At 43.3% G+C, this 15,022-nt stretch overlaps 1 protein-coding gene across 1 annotated transcript in view; it reads right to left on the bottom strand.

Moving 5' to 3' along the window:
• Positions 1-15,022, bottom strand: part of CSUI_002690 (ribonuclease type iii dicer) — a 31,609-nt gene that overhangs the window by 4,393 nt on the left and 12,194 nt on the right. The window contains exons 4-13 of the mRNA XM_068062889.1: positions 11,464-14,975; positions 10,250-10,925; positions 8,492-8,950; positions 7,087-7,859; positions 5,628-6,421; positions 4,296-4,486; positions 3,130-3,191; positions 2,608-2,713; positions 1,423-1,533; positions 740-896 (exon numbers count right to left, since the gene is read on the bottom strand). Of these exons, the coding sequence (XP_067925136.1) occupies positions 740-896; positions 1,423-1,533; positions 2,608-2,713; positions 3,130-3,191; positions 4,296-4,486; positions 5,628-6,421; positions 7,087-7,859; positions 8,492-8,950; positions 10,250-10,925; positions 11,464-14,975 (6,841 nt within the window). The remainder of the gene's footprint in view (positions 1-739; positions 897-1,422; positions 1,534-2,607; positions 2,714-3,129; positions 3,192-4,295; positions 4,487-5,627; positions 6,422-7,086; positions 7,860-8,491; positions 8,951-10,249; positions 10,926-11,463; positions 14,976-15,022) is intronic.

Here is a 15,022-nt window from a genome sequence, read left to right as displayed (position 1 = left end):
ATCTCCTTCTGTTCATCAAGTGAGAAAGCCACAAGACTTCATGCACCTCTCCCTCTCTTCAGAGACACCCTGACTAAGAAGTCCTTCTATGCATGTTGAAAACGACTCTCAAAAAGAAGAGGAGAAAGAAGAGAATGGGAGACGATGAAGATTCTACAGACCAATGAAGAAGGACAGCTAGCGGCTAGCTATTCTATGTGTCTTTCTCCTTCTCTCTCGATCATTGCATGCACCTTGACAAAAACTCCTATCATTCCCCCCTCATGAGCTTCTCTTTTCTTGTCTCTTTGAGTCTGTAGAAAGAAAGGAAGAAATTCACCAAGACGTTCTCAGCTTCCAAAAGCAAGGACAAGACCTGCGAGAAGCTTGCCTTTTCATCTCTCGTCAAGGAGAGAGAGAGATATCGATAGATGGAGGTGTGTGAAGCATATCTCTCAAAAGGAGAAGAGAGAAAGAGATTGAAAGGAACCTTCCGTGGATGAATATACACTCATAGCCCACATCGGGCATGCTAAGCTACAGATGTCTTGTGTCTACATCATAGAGATAGACGGAGTTGTCTATACAGCTGCCTCACTCAGAAAGAGAGAGAGAGAGGTAGCATGAGAGGTTCTTGACAAGAAGAGAGAGAGAGAAAGAGAAAAAAAGAAAGAAAGAGGAGAAGCAAGCAGGAGACGAAAGAAAGAAAGGAAGAAGAAAAAGCGCGACAAAGAAGAAGAACGAGGAGAGCTATACCTACCTATGTATGGAGAAGGTCCTGCTGCTTCTGTAGTAGTAGTAGTAGAGAAGTAGCGTTGAAGGATAGGAGAAATTTCTTTTTCGAGACGTCGAGCTAAATCTTGATGCTTTCCTTGCACCTCGATCTTATATACAAGCCCAGGAAGCCACGAAACTTCCTACGAAGAAGAAGGCAGCAGACAAAGGCAAGATGGATGGAGAACAGCCATTGCATGCACTCTGCTCTCATCCAGCATCGATTTCATCGATCCAAGAAGATTCACTCGAATGATGAAAAAGGAGACATACCACGCATGCACATGCATGCATGCAGAAGGAAGGAAAGAGAGAGAGATAGATAGGAATCAAACAAGTAGAGGGGCAATCACGAGCATAGAAGAATACAAAAGAGAAAACTGGCGAAGCAATACACTTTCAATACAGGTGGATGGAGAACCTATAGACATACAGATAGATAGACAGATATAGACATGTAGAAGCTCATAGAGAGAGTGATATACACACGTACTTATCTCTCCCTATGACGCTCTTAACTGTCCTCTCTCTCTTCACCTTGGACGCCTATAGAACTGATGACCGCTATCTTTAATCTATCTTTAATCTATCTATCTATCTTTGATCTACCTCTAAGCTATCATGACTAATCTGTCTATCTGTCTTGAATCCATCTATCTCATCTCTTACTTGGAACATAGGTTCAGAGAGAGGAAGAAGATGAGAGAATTGGGGTGCATGCAGACCTCGTAGGGCATCTTCATTCATAGGCTTGGTCGGCACGAACAACTGACGTGTCCCCTACGAAACATAGGCGAAAAAAGACTTACACATTACAGACAGATGCATTAACGATACACATTCATTGAAGATAGCTAGATTAAAGAGAAACAGAGAGATGGATCGACTGGAGATAGACAGATAGAGAGACATACATCATGCACGAGAACGCTGGGTGTGGCCCGTTATGAAGATGTATGTAGATCTATCTCTATGTCGATATATGTGACTGGATGAAAGGAGAGAGCCGAATGAGAAAGAAGGTGATAAGAAGAGAAGTCGCTTGGGATAGGAAGAAGACCTCATCTCTATCATGTACACACAAGAGTTTCTACATGTCCATATATGGAAGAAATATTCTGTAGATAGAGGAAAAGACACGCGCTACTGCATCCAAATATCTCTCTGTCCCTCTTAGACAGACAGAATTTCCCGAGCAAATACAACTCTCTCTCTATACACGTGCATGCATATCTACAGATATATATAAGAAGTCTCTCCATGTCTATCTATATGTATGGAGAAGTTGACCTATCCGAGGCTTCCTTTAAGGGCAAGAAAGAAGTGTAGATACACACGCTTCCCTCAGTTATCTCTGGCCGATTGAAGGAGTGACGGAAATCGATGGATTGAGTCGTCGCTCTTTCTCTCTCTTGATTCCTGGTGTATGTACATGAGGAAACGTAAGGAAAGCAATGTAAGGAGAGATAGATCATCTCTTTCTCTCCCCTCAGTCTTGTTGATGGAGATTTCCCTCTCTATCTAACTGTTTTCACGTCTACGCCTTCAGATGACTAGAGAGAATGAAAGAAGGAAGGAAGGAAGGAGAGAGAGGAAAGAGAGACAGATCAGAAAGAAAGAATGAAGGAAAGAGATATAGTACGTGTGTGTATGTAAGGAAGAGGGAGATCTGACAGCTTGTCCGACTAGAGGGAACGAAAGAGACCATCGACGTCCAAATAGAACAATCGATGATAGAAGAGAGTCCGGGGTGGATACACATAGACCCTAATCAGCATCCTTCTTCTTCTTATATCTACTATACTAATGATAACGGTGCTCTTCATCCACTTCTTGTCTTTCTTTCTTTCTTACCTGTCGGAGGCGTCCTGTTCTGACGAGGAAGCAGTTGCCTTTAGGGCCTTCGTGAGGGTCGGGGTGTGGATCGACAAGCCTCTGTCGATATCTCTGCAGGTAATACCTAACATACAAAGCCAATTAAAGAAGAAAAAGAAGAGGAATGGGACAAATAGAGGAGTCAGAGAAGAATAATAAGAAGAAGGGCGAGAGAAGAGAGAACAGACGAGTGAGAAGAAAGAAAAGGGAAAGAAGAAGGAGAAGAAGGGGGAGAAGAGGAGACATCGATTCATTCGTTCACTCGCTCTTGAAAGAAGGATGTCTAGAGATGGTGTTACAAAGAAATAGAAGAAGAAAAGAGAGAAGAAAGAAAGAGAAAGAAGGAATGCAAAAGAGAAGAAATGAGAAGGAAGCGAAAGGGAGGGAAAGGAGGAAAGAAAGAGAGAAAGAGAAAGGGGGAGAAAGAATGAGAGAGAGCTGACTGCTTGATTCATATCGCCTTCATCTTTATCTATCTATCTATCTCCATGTGTCTTTTACCTGCACAGACTGCCCATAGTGATGCCTCCGTCGCTATCCACCTGCACCATATCTGCAGTCAACTACATTCACACAGAGAGACAGCGAGAGAGACGGAGACAGAGAGACATGAAGAGACAGAAGAAGAAAGAAAGAAACTTGAAAGAGATACGAAAAAAGAAAGAAAGAAAAAGAAGTGAAGAAAAATACGAGAAAAGGGAACAGAGAAGAAAGGAAAGAAAGGAAAAAAGCTAGGAACAATGTATAGGAAGAAGAAGAAGAAAAGGACTGAGGAGTCCACTGTCAAGAATCGAACCTTCCCTTCTTCTTTCCTCTTCTTCTTCTTTCTTCTCTTCTTTCACGATAAGCAGAGAGAAGTTTTCTTTACCTTATCTACGCTCTATTCATCTATCTTTCATCTGCGGTCATTCTCATTCTAAGCTATGATACAAGCTGCTTCTTCAAACAGCAGACTCCTTCTCACCTCCCTCATTCATACACGAGAGCAGAAAGGGCGTCGCCTTTACTTCCTTTCTCTCCTCTCTCACGCGTCTTCACTATTCCTACTACTACTACTATTGTATACACTCGGATTCATGTATAGAGATATACACCATAGGTAGGTACGGATATATCTCTATACATGCATATATAGATATATACAGAGAGAGAGAAGGAATGAGACGAAAAAAGGCTGGATCTCCGCCGAGTCGACAACTCCCTTGATGTACATCTATCTCCTTATACACTGCAAATATCTATCTCTCTCTGTCTCTCTACATGTCCCTATACACCCAGGTATCCATACAGATAGATAGATGTGTATTTCATATAGATACAGGCTTCTCCTCTACACAGAGATGAAGGCTCCTCTCAAGTCCACGTGTCCCGCAATATCCCTTGCCACTCATGACAAAACATGACAGAGAAGAAGAAAGAAGAAAGACCAGTCTCTCTCTCTCTCTTTCCTTTGATCTAATGAAAAAGGAGCAAGATCGAGACATATTGATCCAGAGCATTTCTTCAGAAGCCTATCGAAAGAAGAAGAAGAGGTAGTACGAGACACACGCACAAATGGTTTAACAAAGCCTTCTTCCATTTCCCCCTAATGAACCTTTTGCTCTCCTTTCTTTCTCACTCTTTCGTTCTTTCTTTCTCGCCTTTTCTTTGCTTCTTTTCTCTCTTACATGTCTTTCTATTCTCTGAAGGCGGTAGTATCGATAGGCGTGGCCAGCCTCGTGAGACATGCGGAGAGTGAGAGGCTCGAAGAGGCGAGAGCGAAGGTGACGGAAGACTTCAATACCTCTCCGCTCTTCTCCTAGAATTTCTGATAGAGAAAGAGCTCCACTTTCATCTTTATAGATATCCACATACGCATCTGAAAGAAAAAAGAGACGAATCGAAAGACACGAGAGGAAAAGAAGAGAGAGAAGATGAACTGCTTGTGGCTGTCTATCACGTGTACAGGTGAAAGGACATGAAGAAGAAAAAGAACAAGAGGGAGAAGAAGGTGAGACATATGAAAAGATACAGAGAGGAGAAGAGAAGGGAAGACAAGAAGGGAAAGGGAGTAAGTCGGAAGAACTCTTTACTCCTGATGTATGTACACTCCACCCCTCTCATACAGGTGTCTCTTTCACACATACACAAAGACGTGAAGAGATCTGGATCTATACATATACGGAGATCAACATATGCTATGGAGGAAGATTGATAGGTACTACACGTTCAAGCCGCCTTCTTCCTCTTCTTTCTTTTCGTCTCCCTGAATTTTCTCTTAGTCTATCACACCCCAAGATGCTGACGGAAGGCGAAAGAAGAATAGAAAGATCCAGAGAAAGAGAAATAGATCACTCTTCTCAAGAAAGTAGGAAAGAAGAAAAAGATCTTCGACGCCTGACTACTCCTGTGTGAAGAAGAAACTTCCTCTAGGCATGAAATAAATCGCTTTCATAACCCTAGAGAGGACACCGAAAAAGAATAGAGGCAAGAAATAAGAAATTCACATGACAAAATACTTATGCCCTCTGGCAGACCACCCCACCCCTACTTCAGCATATGAAAAGAGAAAAATGGAAGAGAGAGAATCGATCATGTCAAAGATCTCACACTTCTAGGCTTCCCTCGCTTTCCTGCTGATCAATCTTCTTTCTTTCTTTCGTTTCTTCTATCGTCTTTCTTAAAGAAAAGAAAACCTTCCAGATCCCTCTCAAGAAAGAAAGAAGAGAAGACCGATGTCTTGAACGGGAGTAGGCATGAGTGCGAATAGACACAAAAGAAAGAGAGATAACTACATACATAGAAAGACAAGAAAGAAAGATAGATACACAGAGAGACAGAGGCATAATCCAGAGATATCCTTTCTATCTAATCTCTCTCTGTAGCTCTACGTGCAGGAGGAGGAGATAGATGTGAGGGGAGACACACTAGGAAGCCTTGAGCCAAAGAGCTTCTCCTACAGACTGTTGTTTTGGATTCAAGAAGATAGAAGAAGAAGAGATCTTTCTTCTTCTTCTTACTTAGGCGTTCTGCTGTGGGGTAGATGGAGTCAGGCAGATCTGATCCTCGTGAAGAAAAAAGGCTACTCCTACGCTCTTCTCTCTTTCCCGAGTCATCCATAAGACCCTGTTGTCCTCCTCCTCCTCCTCCTTCTTCTTTCTCTTTCTCTCTCTTCTTCTTCGTATCATTCTTCAGCCTGATCTTTCCATTAGATGAAGAACATGATAAGACGTCTACTCCCCCTACATCTCTATCCCCACATACATCTTTCGCTTCTTCCTCTTTTCTTCTTCTTCTCCTCCTCTCTTCTTCGCTGTCTCCTTCTTCACCCTCCTTCAGTAGAGAGGCAGAACAAGGAGAGTAAGAAGAAGAAGAAGTAGAAGAAGAAGAAGCAAAACAGGGAGACAAGATATGAGAAGAACAAGGAAAAGAAGAAGAAGAATAAGAGGGGATTCTAACACCGCAGGTGTCCGTGTGACTCTCTTCGACAACTGCAAGATCTCTAGAAGAAGAGAAGGAGAGGGAATCTGCCTTCTCTCCTTCTCTCTGATAAAGTATTTTCCCTTTCGATGAATACAGGAGACCTGCCTCTCCTGCTTTAGGTTCTCCTTCTCTTTCTGTTTTGAGGAGCTGTTGAATCTTTCTGTCTTTCTTCAGATTCGCTTTCTGGTGAAAATAAGAGAAAGCAAACACACTTGGAGGAGGAAGAGAATGAAGGCGCTCTATCGCTCCCGCAGTTGACGGAAAAGCATCATGCAGTTGCATGAGGGAGGGAGGGATCTCCACAGGGGCCGTACCGGGAGGACGCCGTCGGCTGTACATACACCGCAGGAAGGAAAGGAAGGGAAGGCATGTGAAGGGATCTATCATTAATACCAGCAACAAGAAGAAGAAGTGTGCGAAAAGTAGAGAAAAGAAAACCTACCCTAATATCAAGATGAGAAATGGATCACACGCAAATGAAAGGTAGAAAGAAGAAGAAGAAGAAGAAGAAAAAGAAAAGGAGACAAAGAGATGAACTTCTCCTTTAATCCTGGGGCTTGTATCAACTTCCCCATGATGGCGGAAGTCCTGGTCAAACAGTTATCTCCTTCTTCTTCTTCTCTCTTCAGACAAGGGGGGGAACCAGAAACTCTTCTTCATCCTTATCATCTTCTCCTACGATGACTACTACTACTACTAGTCGTCGTAGAGCAAACTCCTCACGGTGTATGTACACACAGCTCATCATCAAAGCAAAATACGTCACATGACACCTGGGCGCACAACACCTCTTCTATCTATTTATCTTCAATCTACCTTTGATCTATTTTTCTCTTTCTAATTGTTCATCCTTTCCTCTCTGTCTTTCTCTTTCCTTCGCCGTCTTCCTTGACTCGAGAACGAAATCTATGCATCGTGCATGCAGACCTACAGAAAAAGGAAGAAGGGAGAAAGAGAAGAGAAGAGAAGAAGAGAGTTTGGTTCTCCCCTTCTTACCTTTGCCCAGTGCGAAGGAAGAGCCTCAATCGAGCTAGCCGATGAATGAAAGCGAAGTCGATTCTCTTCGGATGGCTTAGAGATAAAGGAGCGATAAATACAAAAGGAAACAGAAGTCTCTTCACATCATGCACACCCGACTCATATAAACTATAACATATCTTTCTTATCTTCTTCTTCTTCTTTTCTGTCACCTCGCCACTTGGATCTTCTTCTTCTTCTTTTTCTTCTTCCTCCTTTTCTTCTTGTTCTCTCCCTGTTGAAACGCCTCTTAGGAAATCTCCACGAGTCCGAGAGAGAAAGTTAAGAAGAGAAGACGTATGAAAGTAAAGAGCGCTAGGATCAGAGAAAGGAAGAGAAGACGAAGGAGAGGCTAAAGCTGACTTGGTCATGGTAGAATTCTCTTCTTCCTTACAGTCGGCTATACTCGATGGAAGAAGAGAAGCCTCGTCCGCATTACCGTCCGACTTGCAAGACCTCCTTGTCGCCCTCTCTTTCCTCTCCTTTTCCTCTTCCTTGTTTTCTCTAGTCTCTCCCTTTTTATCCTTCTGCCTCTCCTTCTCTTTCACCTTATGATCTTGAACCTTGTCCTCTTCTTCTCTCCTGTTGGATACACTCGGATCTTCTTCCTCTTCGTCTTTCTCTTCAGCTTCACGTCGCAGATTCTCTCTATGAATGAAAGAGAGAAGTTCCTTTAAGATCGAATTCTGAAGGCTCCCTGGAGAGAAGTTCGTTAGCTGGAGTAAATGGCTCACCTCTCGATGCGTGAAAGGCTGAAGAAAAAAAGAAAGAAAGAAGGAACAGGAGCATGTGCGTCCATGTGAAATGAAAGAAAGGAAAGACAGGAAGGAAGGAAGACGAAAGAATGAAGAGAGAGAAAGAGAAGGAGAAAGAAAGAAAGTAGTAGGTAGGAGAGGAAGAAGGTCGACTCATCGAGAGGTGACTTCCCTCAGCATAGAATGAAAGATCTTGCATGCAAAGAAAAAGAAAAGGGAGAAGAATGACACACAAGCACGCCACTTAAAGAAGAAGAAGAAAAGACTCTTCTTAGCTTTTTTCCAACTCCTCTCTTCACCCTCGTCATTTACACCTCCCTTCATGTCTCAGCGGAGAACACACGAGAATGTATGGATGAATATCTATGTAGGCATGAGCCCATCGAGACTGAAAAGTTGTTGTGTATATACACGTGCAGAGAGAGAAGACAGGAGGCTTCTCTGTGAAGGAATGAAGATATTCTGTTTTATGTCGCTCCTAGATGTCTATGTACGTCTGTATCTTACCGATAGAGAGAAGAGAGAAGAAGATAAAGACATTTGGAAAATGAGAGAGAAAACAGAGAATGAGAATGAAGAGAAAAGGAAGACGAAGAAGAAAAAGAAAAAGAAGAACTTCCCCTCCTTACCATGAGAACTTTCTCTACATATTCAGCCGGGAGATCTACATACATCTCTGCTTCCGGCCTTTCGATCTCGACCAACATCGTAAAAGTCATTTCTTCTTCTTCTTCATTCAAATCTTCTTCTTCACCCACATCTTCTTCTTCTTCCTTTCTCGTATACAGTCCTTCTTCAGTGAAATCTCTTGTTTCTTGTTCTTCTTCGTCTTTCAAGATCGTACACATCCCCTCTGCAGAAGAGCGCCTACGAGTCTCTCTCCTCTCCTTCTCCCCCTCTTTCCGTCTCTCTTCTTCTTCTAACTTCTTCTTCTTCTCCAGGAGAGAGCATGTCTTCTTCTTCTGCTTCTTCTTCTTCTTTTCTTCATCCTGGTCGCCATCGCGCTGTCCCTTCTCTCCTGCTTCGGAGTGATAGGCGTGAAAAGAAATGTCCTCGTGAATAGGCCGAGGAAGAAGAAGACATAAAGGCTGAAGAAAAGATAGATAGATCAACAGGAAAGAAAGAAGAGGGAGAGAAAAATAGACGAAAGAGAGAGGAGGAAGAAAAGAAGAAAAAGAGAACAGAGAGACGGAGACAAGATGGGGAGGAGACAAAGACAGAAAGGAGAAAAGGATGAAACGCAAACACACTGTCTTTGAATGAACATATAGATAAGGAAGACAGACAGATAGATAAATAGATGAATAGATTAGATAGAAAGATAGATAGATACATAGATCAATGAGAGGATTCAGTATACAGGGATAGGCGTTAGAGAAACAACAGACAGAAAGAGGAAGAGAGAAAGGAGAGAGAAGAACGAGAAATACAGAAGAAATACCAAGAAAGGGAGAAAGAGAGAAGGGGAGAAAAGACGAAAGAAAGAAAGAAAGACGTGATAGAGAAAGAAGAGACGAAGAGAACCTTCACTCTGCAAGAAAAATGACACAAAGGCTCTCAACAAGCAGACATACATAGACTGCACATTATATGCATACATGTATATATATATATATATATACATGTATGCATATATATGTATATGATTCGTAGAGATGAAGCACAAATGGGTAGAAAGGAAGAGTAGGCGAGAGAGAGGAAGAAAAAAAGAAAGAAATGAAGAAGTTACCTCGGCAACCATTCAGCTGTATTACGCTTTCTCTCTAAGGAGATGAAATACACGTAGATATACACACTTACAGATACACATAGATAGATAGATAGATAGAGACAGATACATAAATAGAAACACCTCGTGAGAGAGAGAAGACACAAAGGAGAAGAGAAGCTAAGAGAAAGGAAAGAAGAAGAAGGAAGAGAACAAAGGAGAGGAGAAAGAGAAGAAGCTTATGTCAAGTGAAGAGAGAAAGTCTTTCCTATCTCTCTATTCTTATCTCCTGAGCGTGTAGGAAGGGGACAGGTTGAGTTCCTAAGAGAAATGAAAGAGAAGAAGAGAAGGCTCTTCTCGAAAGAAGAAAAAGAAGAAGAGCTACCATCGTAGGAAAAGGTAAAAGCATCGGCCTGTTTCTTCCTCTCTCTCTTTGTATCCTTCCAAACTTCGGAGAAAGAAAGGAGAAAGAAAAAGAAGAGAAAGCCCAAAGAAGAAACATTCTCCTTCTCAGGCAAAAAGAAAGTGAAGCGTAAACAGGAAGAAAAGAACCAAAAAGGAAAGCAATCATGAGGAAAGAAGAAAGAAGAGAGAGAGAGATAAAAAGATAGACTTGAAAGAGAGAGACTGACTGACTGACTGAATGAATGAATGAAGATAGCGCCTTCCTTCTTTTTACCTGGAGTACCGTGTCTCTCCCGCGTTCTTTGACAAGGTTTCTTATCATTCTTTCCATGATGTAACGAATCTTTCGTCGGTGGAGACTTTCCTTCTTTAATTGTCTCTGAAACACACTGTCACTATCTTCATCTTCTTCTTCGGGTGTATCTTCACCTTCTTCAGGTGTATCTACACCTCCTTCAAACCACCATCGGATTTCGTCTTCGTCTTTCTCTTCTTCGTCGTTTCTTTCTCCTATTCTTGTCTTTTCTGAACAGACATCTCGTTCTTCCTTAGTATTCTCCTTTGTCACTACTACTCTCTCCTTCTTCAAAAGCTTCTCTTTCATTCTCTGAATCTTCTTCTTCTTCTCCTGTCTCTTGGTCCTGTAAATGTTGAACCTCTGTCTACACCTCAAGTCATTTCCTAGAGCAACTTCGAAATTCCCCCAGTCTCGGCTGTATATACGCCAGAGACCCCCATAGCCGCCACTTTCATAGAGAGGAGAATGAAGAAACCTTTCCTTTCTGCATTGTCGGAGACGTTTCAGAAACTTCTCTTTCTCTTCTCGTTGATGTAGAAAGACCCACTCATTCTCCAGATACACTTCTGTCTCTGTCACAGGTCTACACCAAATACGGTGTATGTACAGCCGGATAATGTCACCTTGTTTCTCATGAGGTGGAAGAGAAGGCCTGATCAGATTACAGGAGAGAAGAAGAGGAAGAAGAAGAAGAAGAAAAAAGAAGATGGATGGGATGAGAGGAGAATGCACGAGAAAGAGATTCTATGGTGAAGTGAAAACGACGAAGGAAAAGTAGAAGAGAAAGAGGAAAGAGGAGAAAAGAACTGGAGAGAAGAAGATAGATAGATAGATGATAGGAAGGAGGAAAGTTTTGCGGAGTTAAAGAGGGTGAGAGAAAAAGTAGAAGGAGAAGTAAGATGAATGACCTTAAGATTCGAGAAGAAAGAAACAATCGAAAAGGAGAGAAAAAGAAAGGAGGAGAGTCTTCCTTTCTACCGGAAGAGAGGGTTTAAGACATACAGACTATCAGAGGTCGAAGAAAAGCAATGCCTAGATAGACCAAAGAGTTAGTGTAAAGGTAGATGAAATAGAGATAAGCTGAAGACAGATATAAATAGATAGATTAAAGACAGAGAGACAGATAGATCGACTGAAGATAGAGAGACTAGAGTGAGATAGTTAGAATGATATAAGCCGCGTTGACTCACCCAGAGAACGTTGGTACCCCTTGAAGGGCTTCATTTTTCTTCTCTTTCTCTTCGCCATGGAGAAAACTCTCATCTTTCTTCTTCTCACCCTGGGCCCAGTTGGAGAGAGCCTTTGATCCGAGAAGAAACGGAGAAGGAAGCATTAAGCAATCGGGCAATTCTCTCCATAGTGTCTCACTCCCTAGACACTCACAGCTCTTCTTCTTCTCTTTACTCCTATTTGGATCATCTTGCGCAGTTGTCCCAAGAGCCTTTCTCAAGAGATCTACATCTCTCCATCCTTGTCCCATGTCTCTGATTAGTGAGGAAGAGCTCGCGAAGAAAAAGCTTTTGCTCCAGTGACTCTCTGGTCTTGGAGTTCGATCGATGTCTCTGCATCGAAAGAATCCGTCGATGACCCCTTCAGAGAGAAGAAGTCTTAAGGCATGTAAAGATAGAGCATTCGCCGCAGACGTGGAGGAAAGGACAGGAGAAGAAGAAGACTGGATAGAATTCGAGCTCGAGGAAGAAGATGAAGAAGGAGAAGAGATCTGCAGACGAAAGGAAGGAAGTCGTGAGGAGCGGAAGCCTTGGACAGATGGAATCTCCAGCACCCATGTTGTTCCGGTATCTATACACCTGAAGACAAGATCATGAGCGCCACCTGTTTTGGAAGAATCGCAGTCGTCTGAAGGCTTCTTGTTCCCGCAGCAGGAGGCCAAAGAAGAAGAAGAAGCCTCCGAAGGTTTCTCTTCTCCATTAGCATCTTTCGCCTGGGGAAGAGGAAGAGACTCAGCGCTTCTGTCGTTCCTAACAGATGACTTTTCATCGGGAGACTTCTTGAGAGAAGAAGAAGAAGTGGAGGAAGGAGGGGGATCATAGCAACCACATTCTGCTATAATGGTGCGTAGGAGAGGAAAAGCATAGGAGGCATAGACAAGCCCCCCCACATCTGTGAGAAGGATCTCATCCAAATCAATCTCCGGTAACTTCACAATATCATGGTGGCCTTCTCTTCTCTCTCCATAAAAACGATTCTCTTCATCTTCTTCTTCTTCTTGCTGAGTTGTCTTCTTATGATAGAGAAGACTGCTTTCTATTCCTTCATTCATTTGAAGTGTCTGGCTCGTCCGCATCGTCAACTTTGTCTCCTTCTTAGAGAGACACCCCCTGTCTCCACTATGCTGTAAAGAGAGAAGAGGGAGAGCTGCTGACTGCGAGGCAATCTGAGAGGCTGGTGTCATAGGAATCGACTCACGGTGTAGAAAGAGACTCGGATGAGTTGCATCGATGGTATGAGCATAGAAAGATACTTTTCTTTCGCATGTCTCTAGACGGCTAAGAGCCCCCGATCCATCAATGATCTCCCCTTGGGCCCATAGGGATGCCGTCTGAGGCGCATCGGTGACAAATGGAGAAGAAACAGAACAAGAAGAAGAAGAAAAGAAAGAAGACCCATCGTGATCGAGAGGCAGCCCTTCTCTTCCTGTTCGCCTCATGTCTCCTATGCTGAAAGAAGAAAGAGGATCTTCTTCATCTTCTTGGTGCAGATGCGGTCGCTGTCCTTCCCTTGAGAGAAGAAGATCTTCTCTTGGATCATGAAAGAAAGAAGAGAAAGACATCTGAGAAGAAAGATCCATAAGAGAAGCTGCAAGAGAAGTGTTGTAGGTCCATCTTTCTTCTTCTCCTCCTCCTCCACCTTGGCTAGCATAGCTATCAGGGCATAAGACAAGAAACTCGGCGGGTCTCTTTCTCGCTCTTCCCTTCGATTGAACGTAACGCACAAGAGATGAAGGGACTTCCATCTGAATCACCAGATTGCATGCGGGGATGTCGATGCCTTCTTCCAACACAGAGGTCGCCACTAACACCTGCAGGGGACTTCCCCACCCTTTACGAGCCATATACAAAGAAACATCTCGAGACCTTCTCTCGTCTTCCTTCTTCTTTCTCTTCTCCTTCTGGAATGCGAGCCCATGAAGGGTCCTCTCTGTGGAGGGAGACAAAGAGGAAGAACGGGGGCGAGAGGGAGAAGAAGAGAAGGAAATCGAAGGACAACACCTCTCCCCTTGTCTACTATCTTCTTCTTCTTCAACTTTCAGTTCTCTCTCTCTCTCTGTCTCTGTCTCCTCCTCTTCCTGGTCTCGATGTCTTATATCTTCTCGGTTCATAGGAAGAGAAGAGATGGGATTTGCATAGACAGAGGGCTTAAGATCTTTCTTGCCTTCTCTCTCTTGTTGTCTTTCTTTCTCTTTCTCGTCACGTTTCATAGCTCTCCAGACATGAGACATAAACTTCATTCGATCAAGACACTCGCTTCTTTCCCCCGCAGTTCTTCCTATCCCAAATAGCCAATCTGAGCTATGGCTTGTCGCCCGTGAAGAGCTGCAGATCCAATCTACATAGACAAGATTTCGAGCTTGCAGATACTCCTTGACAAGAAAGGCTTCCAAGCGCCGATTACAGAAGATCAAGCCGCACTTGGACACGTTCCCATACACAAGTCTATCTTCTTTTTCTTCTTCTCTTCTCTCCTCGCCACCCTCGTAGAGCCCACCCTCTAGGGTCTTACGATGATGACTATGACAAGGTCTCACTCGATCTTGATCATGTTGGGGGTAAGAGTGAAGAGGATCACCTTCTTCTTCTTCTCTTTTCATCTCTTTCTTCTTATTCTCTTCTTCTTCTTTGCCATGTAGACCAGGTTGTCTCTTCTCTCTCTCTTCGCCCTCCTCGTCTTTTCTTATTCCCCTTTCGCGTCGAGAAGAAGAAGATGTATCGGAACAATCCGACAGAAGAGAAGGGTCTTCTCCAAGATCTTCTTCTCGAATCGTCTTCTCTTGTTCAAATGAAGCTCTGAGACATCGATCAAGTTGAAGCAGTTTATGAGAGAAAAGCGAAAGAAGGATCTTGTGCTGAAGAAAAGAAGAATGGAGAGGAGAACAAGAATCGAACGCCCGTGTTAACCCTGAGAGATCACGTGAGGTACACCACTTCATAGTCAAACTTAAATCTATAGAAGAAGAAGAGGAAGAGAATTTCTTCTTGTTCTTCTTCTTCTTTGTATCATTTTCTTCATCTTCATGATCATGGCAATGAAGATGATAGGCTTGGGGACATGTGGAAGCTTCAAGAAGCCTAGAAAAGAGATAGATATAGCCAACATACAAGCGACGTAGGAGGCGATCGATCGACTGAAGATGCACTATATGGCTGGATCTAAGAGTCAAACTTCCTTTCTCTTCCTTATGTGAAATACCAGGAGAGATAGAGAGAGAGACGGAGTCGGGGGATGGGAGTGGCGGGACTACAGGAGAGTTGGAAGGATGAAGAAACCCAGCAGAAGAGGTGAGATCTTGCTTTTCTACATCGCCGCTTGAGGCACTAGGGTTGAAAGAGGAGGAAGAAGAAGTCCGCAGGGCGGATGGAAGAGAAGGAGGAGAAGGGAAAGGCCAATAGAGCCATGAAGGTAGACGAGGAGGAGAAGAAGAGAGAGAGAGAGGTTTCTTCGAGATGTGGGCTGAAGGGGGCAGCTGAGAAGAGCGTGAGGGGAGGAGAGAAGAGGAAGAAGAAGAATAAG

This window comes from Cystoisospora suis (genome assembly GCF_002600585.1).
Source record: "Cystoisospora suis strain Wien I chromosome Unknown contig_1112, whole genome shotgun sequence".
NCBI lineage: Eukaryota > Apicomplexa > Conoidasida > Eucoccidiorida > Sarcocystidae > Cystoisospora > Cystoisospora suis.
This window is presented reverse-complemented; position numbering and strand designations above follow the sequence as displayed.